Source organism: Hippopotamus amphibius, chromosome 15 (assembly GCF_030028045.1).
Source record: "Hippopotamus amphibius kiboko isolate mHipAmp2 chromosome 15, mHipAmp2.hap2, whole genome shotgun sequence".
Lineage (NCBI taxonomy): Eukaryota > Metazoa > Chordata > Mammalia > Artiodactyla > Hippopotamidae > Hippopotamus > Hippopotamus amphibius.
The window spans coordinates 6,165,896-6,174,165 of record NC_080200.1 but is presented as its reverse complement, the minus strand read 5'-3'; the positions used below and the strand labels follow the sequence as shown (position 1 = coordinate 6,174,165).

The window sequence follows — 8,270 nt, the reverse complement described above, 5'->3', positions numbered from 1 at the left end:
CCCGCCCCCCGCCATGCTTGGAAGGTCGCGCGGAGCCCGCCACACTGAGTGTGGCAATGCTTTAAAGGGACCGGAGACCGGTTGGCGCACGGAATGCCCCTCCCGCTAGAAATGAGAACACGTTTATTTTCCCGTTTATTTAACACCCACCCTAACCCTCCGTGTCCCACTCCAATGTCCGACCCGACTGACCCAGGCCCTCACAGGGCGCGACAGGCAGCCGGTCCTTAAAAGCAAAAGCTAAAAATAAATAAGCATGGGTCTCCGCAGTCCGGGGGTTAATATCGGTCCTGGTCCGAATCAGTTCACCAGCAGCGAATGCTCCTCCGAAGCGTCCCTGGAGGGGGGGGCGGTGTCAGCGGAGGCGGAAAGCATCAGTTCCCTCGGGCCCGCTTCCCTTCCCCCAGCCCATCTCAAACCCCAGCCAACCCGGCCTCGAACCTGCCGCAGCAACAGAGGAGGCTGCAAGCGGAGCCGCTCCCTCGGCGGAATTTGCCGGAGGTGGGGCTGTCCTGGCACTGCGCGATGTAGGCCTGGAGCTCGCTCTTCTCTGCGCCAGCTCCGCCCGGGTGCTGGGGAGAGATGCCCGTTGGCCCCGCATGAAAGTGGCCCTTGAGATGTGCCACCACCTTCTCTCCAGCCATCTGGATCTTCTCGCTGGTCCTCGGGGCCCAACCAGGCTCCCACCTCTGGGCCTTTGCACGTTCTGGGCCCTCCACCTGCTGTTCCCTGTGGTTTGCATCACCCAGAGACGTTCCCTGACCACTGAATGTGTACACACCCTGAATCTTGGTCACCTGGTGCCCTCTGCTGTGACTCCAGCACCTAGAGCCCTGCCTGACCCAATCTCGGCGCTTGACAACCACCTACTGACTTGGGTGCACAGTGGGAGCAAGGTCCGGGCTTTTATACCCAAGGCTGATACACGCGTGTGGTCTTGAAGTGCTAGAGCAAGACCTGTGGGGGCTCCTCGGGCCTGAGTGACAGAAGTGTTCCTGTGGGATGGCCATATGTCCAGGCACTGGGTACGGGGGGTGCAAACACCTGCATTCCCAGCTGCAGGGAATGTTCTGGCTTTTAGCTGTGTCTTCACCCCTCCCAACCTCACGGGGCTACTGTCTCTTCTCTAAGTCCTTTCTCTGGCTACTAGGTCTTTGCTTTGGCTGTTCCTTCTCCCTGGTGCTCTCTCTCTTGGGCTCCTGTCTCATCAATCCAGAACTTTCTGAGATGATGGAAAGGCTTGATATCTATGCTGTCCAAATCTGGTAGCTACTAGCCACATTTGCTTTTGGGTGCTTGCTCTGTGGATGGTGTGAGTGAGGAACTGAGTTTGGAAGTATATTTCATTTTCATTAAAGTCAAAATGTAACTAGGCACATGTGGCTAGAGACTAGTATTCGACAGCACATTCTAGAAACTTTCCTGGACTCAGCCCAATACCAGTCTAAAGCAGGGGGCCTCTCTGTAACCTTCCACACTTCCTTTATGCCTCTCATCAGCTGGTCACCATGCTCTCGTTTGTGCATCATCCATCCTGCCCAAAGGTCTTGGACAGACCACGTATGCCTGCTTTCCTAGATGCCAGGTGCCCGGCACCAGGCTTGGCACACAATAGGCCCTCAAACGTGTTTGCTAAAAGAGCCTGTCTACCTGCCATGCCCACGTTCTGCTCTGACCTCCCCCAGCCCCCAGCCTTCAGGACAACCACCCTTCCCGGGACCCACAGGACAGATGGGTTGGGAGCAGGGCTTCTGGAATCAGACAGTACTGGGTTGAGCTGGGTTCCACCGCTTGCTTGGTAGCTGACCTTGGGCGAGTTACTGAAACTCTATGGCTTGGTTTCCCTGTCGGTAAAAGCAGACGCAGGAAGCCTACCTGTCCAGAGCCCCACACCTTGATAAAACTGAGAATGTGACAGCTGTGATGGGGACAGTATTGGCCCCTCCTGGGCCAACCCCCCCCCCCCCCCCAATTCCAAGCCACCTTCTCCTTTGGCCTCATGGAGTCTCCCACATTCCTTCCCTGGGTCCTCCTCTCCTCATTCCGCCATGGCCAACCATGAGGGACTAGGAGCCTCAGTCTGGGGCCATGCGTGCACGCATGCATGCAGCTTGGCCCCACAGGGAGGCTGTGGGCACGTGGGCTGGCGGCTGACCTTGATGGTGTCATAGGCGCCAGTGATGAGCGCGATGAAGAGACTGAGCACCATGTAGATGAAGAGGCTGATGAAGGAGTACAGGTAGAGCTGGGAGAACAGCCAGACCAGGCTGCTGCGGCCCTGCTGAGCCTGCATCGCTGCGAACGTCACGAACATGTCATCCCCGTTGATGAGCGAGAACAGGCACTCGGACACCATGGACAGCGAGCGGAACTGCCGGCGAGCGGTGGGGTCGGGGGTCAGAAGGAGCGGTGGGCACGGCTGGGGGCTGGGGTCGGGGGGGGGGGGAGTTGGGAGGGTCAGAGGGGACATCGGACAGAGTACCATGGGGGGGCTGGATCACTGAATAATGACAAGGTCATAAAGTCAAGGCTAGGGTCACCGGGGATCAGAGGGAACAGAGGGTAGAACTGCTGCAAACTTGCTGGTAAGGAACCAGGGGTCAAGGTGGGTCATTCAGTGTCACCAGGTCAACAACAGATAGACCCGGAGACAGAGGCCTTGGGAAGTAAGGAAAGGAGCCTGGGACCCCTCGACTGTGGGTCACGAGAGCCACCCACAGGTCCCCGGCAGCCCCTACCTTCACATGGTAGGGTCCCAGCACGATCCAGCCGCAGAAGCAATAGCCCAGGTAGATGACGGCCACGCAGCAGCAGAAGCGCATGACGCTGGGCAGGGCCACCCGCAGAGTGGCGATGAGGATCTGCAGGGGGGCGGACGGGGCCCAGCAGTGGAGGCGTGGCCACAACCCAGGCGGACCGGGAGTGTGCGGATGGGGCGAACCCTGCCTGAGGGCATGCTGGGGTGACCACACAGAAGCTGGGGGGAGCCTCAAAAAGGCAGGATGGTGCTGTGGGGGCCCGAGGGCACCCCCTGGCTGGACTCAGCCTGCAGAGGGGGGTGGGGTGAGGGTGGTATGAAAGAGTGGGCCCATGTGACCGCTGCCCAGGTGGAGTGACAGGTGTGCCTGGGGTTGGCAGGTACGGGGAAGAAGCTCCTGGCGGGTCACCTGTAGGGCCTGGTGATGGCAATATGTGTATGAATTTATCCGGGCGTGGGGGTGGGAATGAAGGGACGGGTGGCCGCCACCAAGAGGGCCGCGGCCGCGTGTCCGAGGCTTACGTTGTACTTGTGGAAGAAGGTCAGGTAGCGGATGACGCCGACCCAGACGAGCAGCGTGGAGGTACCCAGGAGGATGCTGCAGACGTCGTAGCTTGCCAGGTTCTAGGGGTGGGAGCAGCGTCAACCCCATCTGGCCCCGCCCTTCCCTGGGGGTGGGGCCCCCCACCGGCAGGCATCCGTGGGGGTGGAGAGAGGGCCAGGGTCTGGAAGGAGACACCAGGGCTCGGGGACAGGGCGCGGGCAGGACCCACCTTGGCTTCGATGCCGATCTTCATGATGGTGCCCGAGATGGTGAGCACGTCGCTGGTGACCAGCAGGATGTACCAGCCGTTGACAAATTCCAGCCGCTCCCACGGGCTGATGACCCGTCCCCGCTGCCGCCACATGAACCTGACAAACTCCTGCAGGGGGAGGCGGGTAGGGTAAGAGCCGGTCCCGCCACGGGACCCTCGCCACCCCAGGGGCCCTGATGGTGGTGGCGCTGGGCGGGGCTGGGGGCGGCTCTCACGTTCTGCAGCAGGAAGCCTCGGAGCAGCGAGCGGGCGCACAGCAGGAAGGAGAAGGCACAGGTGAGGATCACGACCACGTCGAACAGGAGCCGGAAGCTGTTGTCTCCTGTGGGGAGAAGGCCGCAGGTGAGGCAGCGCGGCCAGGCCCATGGGGCGGCAGGGCTGGTTCAGGCTGGTCAGCAGGCTCATGGGTCTCTCTGGGTGAGTCGGGAGCTTGGTCCATGCTGGTCTGGGCCTTGGGGATTCCTGGGCGGCTTGGGGCCCCTGGTCAGCGCTCGTCTGGGCCTCGGGGCTCCTGGGAAGGTCAGAGCCCCCGGGGCGGTGCTGGCCCGGGGCTTGGGGGCTCACCGTGGCCGAAGACACTGGGGTGCTTACACTCCTGGATGTGGGCCTGGGTCTCCAGGCTGATGGGGATACGCCCACTGTGTGCCTTATTGTCAAACGTGATCTGCAGGGGCGTGGCGGGACAGGACGGGGCAGGGTAAACCTCAGCAGACCTAGGCTCCCAGGCTCACAGGACGTATGGTCCCTCTAGCCCCAGCCACCCCATCACCCACCCCATCACTGGCCGGCCCCTCGCCCACACCCCAGGTGCTGTGGGCTCACCAGGATGCTGAAGGTGTAGCAGTCTGGGATTTCATTGTTGATGAGGCTCTGCAGGTTGATGGTCTTCAGCTGGAAGTAGATGGTGACGTTGATCAGCCTGGAGGGAGGGAGGCTTGGGTGAGGGTGAGGGGGCTCTGCCCGCCCCTCCCACCCCCCGAGGGCCGGCGCTCCTGCCCCACGCTGACTCTGCAGCCGGCAGAGGAAGTGCTCACGCGCCAGCATCGGCACGGCCGGCCCCTGTCCCCCACCAGCCCCGCCCCTGCAGGTGCCTGGAGTCCTGCCTCCCCCCACCCTCAGCCCCCTCGATCGGGCAGTACTTGTGGAATTTGAGCGTGAGGTTCTTGTAACTGGTGCTGTCATCCAAAAGGGAGGGATCATCATTGGGGGGCACGAGGGGTCTCTCAGGGGGGTCCACCCGGATACAGTCTGAGGACAGCGAGTCAGGGAAGGGACACTGGGGGCGGGGGAGGCACAGGCAGGTCTCCCCAGGGTCCCCGATAGCCCCCTTCCCTGCTTCCCTTCCCCCTTTCTACTGCAACACTTGTCATTTGCTCCTGCTGTCTCCCCCCAGGGTCGGGCCTGGCCTGTCTCACTCCCTACGCAGACCCTAGTGCCTGGCACTCCGTGGGCCCCCAGTGTTTAGGGAATGAATGACACTGAAACACTCAGCTCTTTCTGCGTGCCACACAGTCTATTAATCATCAAGTTATTAACGAGTGTGACCACCCCAGCTACCGGATGAGCAGGAGGCAAAGTGGGACTTCAAAGACTTTTTTTTGGATGTGGACCATTTTTAGTCTTTATTGACTTTGTTTTGATATTGCTGCTGTTTTATGCTTTAGTTTTTTTTTTTTTTTTCCCCCCCGCTGTGAGGCATGTGGGATCTCAGCTCCCTGACCAGGGATTGAACCCGTACCCCTGCATTGGAAAGTGAAGTCTTGACCACTGGAGCACCAGGGAAGTCCCTAAAAGTGGGATCTTAATCCCGACAGCTGAGCCCTGCCTGGCCTACTCACCAGTGACGACCATTGGGTCGATGTCAAAGGTGTCGTTGGCTGGGTCCACGTGGCCCCGGTGGTAGTAGTGCTGGCAGAGGGCCAGAGCCGAGCCATTGGCCCAGGGGCCGCCCCCGCCCCGCACGTAGGCGTACCGGCCCAGGGACACATCTGGGAGCATCAGGTACTGTGGACAAAGGAGGGGAGGGTCCGTCAGCCCCACCCGCTCTCCCTGGCGGTCCCAAATGCCCACCTGTTCCCAGCTGCCCGCACCTGGTCCACGGCATAGAAGATGGCCTGGTACAGCTGCTCCCGGGTGTAGGCTGCGAAGGTGTCATCTGCCCCATCTGAGTAGCCCAGCAGGAAGAGGTGCCGGAAGGCGATGGTGTTCTCCTCCCGGAAGGTCACCGCCAGCTGGTTGCTGAGCCCAAACAGGATGAGCTGGCGGGAGGGACGGGGAGGATTGGCACTTGCCGGGATGGGGTCTCCCACAGCGCATGAGTGGAGGAAGAGAAAAGAGAGGGCCCACCCCATGAGGGCATGACCACAATATGTCCCCAAGGCGCAGCACAGAATGGTCCCTCACAGAACTCATGGCAACAGGTAATGTTCACGACATGTTTACTGGAGGAATGTTTGAGAGCACAGCATCAGACTGCCAGGGTCCAAGTGCCAGCTCCCCAGGCTCAGTTGCTATGTGACTTTGGGCAAGTCCCTTAACCTCTTGGACCCTCATTTGTCCCACCTATAAAAAGGGGCAAGAGCAGCGGCCAGGACCTCAGAGGGCATTTATGAAGCTTAAAAGAGTTGCTCCCATGCAGATCCAAGAGAGCTTCCTGACTGATTAGTGCCACTGTCACTACCACGATGGGGCTGCGGGGTCAGGACTAGGCTCTGACTCCAAGATTCTCCTTCAAAGAAAATAGTGGCCACAGATGGAATTCTGGGGGTGGGGGGCCCACAGGTCTCACCTGCACGGTGACCACCAAGATCTTCACCACCTGCAGCATAAGCTTGAAGGGCTTGCGGCCCTTGGCCCGAAATTTGTCACAGGGGCTCATGAAGAAATACTTGAGACGGCGGCGAAGATCCTCCTCTTCGGGAGGGGTTGAAGGGGCTGGGGAAGCCCCCGCCTGGGTCCCATACCCAGGGCTGGGTGTCAGGAGGCGCTCAGTCTCTGTGGGATGGGAGAGGGCAGTGGGGACCAGGCCTGGGCAGATTCACCTGCCAATAGGGGAGGCGGGTCCCAAGCTCCAGCCAAGAAAGAACTCTGAGAGATCTCAGGAAAACCAGAAAATCTGTAACATTTTATGGACATGTGCAGCAGTGCTGCTCAGACAGGACAAGTTACTCAAAAGGGCCTGAGCTGATTCCTGCCCCTGACCCCAGGGCACTCAGATTCCCTGAGCCTCAGCTGCCTGGCTGCAAAATGAAGCAATAAAATCTCTCACCAGGAAACTAAGGATTTGAAATTTACAGAGCATTCCTGTCCCTGAGTCTCAATAATTCCTCAACCAATAGAGGCTATTCTATTTTTTTTTTTTTTTTGGTTTCTTTTTGTTTTCGTTTTTTTCAGCTGTGCCGTGCAGCATGCAGGATCTCAGTTTCCCAACCAGGGATTGAACCAGGGCCACAGCAGTGAAAGCCCTGAGTCCTAACCACTGGACCCCCAGGGAACTCCTGAATACAGGCTACTCTAAGCACCACTTATTCCTTTCAATCCTGACCAGCCTAAGAGGGAAGTCCAAGTTGTCAGCAACTGCTGGGGTCATAGCTGGTCACAGCAGCCCAGAACTGTTCCTGACATACCCCACCATCCCCACTGGGAGAACCCTGCTTCTTTCCAGGGCCTAGCTGGCGCCCTGCCTGGCATGGCCACCAGGATGAAATGTAGGCACTGTCAGAACCTGTCCTGCAGGGAGGGCCAGCTCCTGGTCCCTCTGGAGCTCAGATGCTATTATGGTTGTTTACAATTGGACAGGAAGCCAGAGGGCAGGCCACCTGCCTGGCTGGGATCACAGCTAATCCACCCCAGACTCCACCACCCAGGACATCTTTCAGGTGTCTGCAGCTGGCTTCAAAAGGGAAGATCAACACGAAGGACATTTCTCCAGGCTCCCCTGTGAGAGGCGACTGAGCTTCCTTGGGTGTGGGGATCTGAAGTTGAGTTAGGCACCTGCGTTTAAAGTGGCAACCCCGCCCCCAGCACTCCTGCCTGAGTTTTGAGAAGCTGAACACTTGCCTCCTGGTTTCCGCAAAGAAAGCCCGGGAGTCTGACGTGCAAGCTGCGGCCCGCCGTCGGAGTTCCAGCAAAGCGGAGTCTAGGCTTAGAAGGCAAATCCTGGGACCCTCGCCCACCCGAGTCGGAAAAGCTGGCGCTTCGCCAGCTGCCTGAGTCGAGATACTCAGAGCCCAGCCCGGGTTCAGGAAGGGCGGTCGGAATTCCCGCCACTCCGAGATCCGAGAAGCTGATGCCCACCCCCCGCCCAGGTTCTAGGAGCCGTCTGCCCATATCGACGCCAAGGGGACGCTAAGAGGTCAGCACCCGAGTTGAGGAAAGATAAACAAGGGAGCTCCGCCGCCCCAGGTCGGAGAAGCCGTCCGCCCGTCCGCCTCTCGCGCTCAGGGACTCCCGGGGCCGCCTGCGCCCTCACCTGAGCCGCGCGGGCCTACGGGGGCTGCCATGCCGGGGCGGGGAGCGCCGGACGCCGGCGGGCACGGCGGGGCAGCCGGGGTCCGAACGCCCGCCGCTGTCACCGCGGCCTCGCTCCCTCGCGGTGCAGCTTCAAACCCTCCCGCATCAGCTGACTCGAGCTCCAGTCACGTGACCCGCGCTGCCCTGGAGGCAAGGGACCGGATCCGGTCCCGCCCCCTGCGCCA

At 60.2% G+C, this 8,270-nt stretch overlaps 1 protein-coding gene across 3 annotated transcripts; it reads right to left on the bottom strand.

Annotated features, from left to right (window-relative positions):
* Positions 1-112: 112 nt before the first annotated feature.
* Positions 113-8,224, bottom strand: MCOLN1 (mucolipin TRP cation channel 1). Of its 3 annotated transcripts, none has more exons than XM_057708863.1 (14): positions 8,045-8,224; positions 6,362-6,567; positions 5,664-5,831; positions 5,412-5,577; positions 4,713-4,821; positions 4,396-4,507; positions 4,138-4,237; positions 3,789-3,895; positions 3,532-3,681; positions 3,281-3,382; positions 2,739-2,861; positions 2,156-2,371; positions 442-572; positions 113-337 (listed from the first exon to the last, which is right to left on the bottom strand). In XM_057708863.1, exons 1-14 carry the CDS (start codon positions 8,073-8,075, stop codon positions 301-303), a joined length of 1,758 nt encoding a protein of 585 aa, XP_057564846.1. In that variant the 5' UTR covers positions 8,076-8,224; the 3' UTR covers positions 113-300. The 3 variants fall into 3 exon arrangements, with proteins under 3 accessions (XP_057564846.1, XP_057564847.1, XP_057564848.1); XM_057708864.1 differs by having other exon boundaries at positions 4,396-4,492; positions 8,045-8,222; XM_057708865.1 differs by lacking the exons at positions 4,713-4,821; positions 5,412-5,577 and having other exon boundaries at positions 4,396-4,492; positions 5,644-5,831.
* Positions 8,225-8,270: the final 46 nt, after the last annotated feature.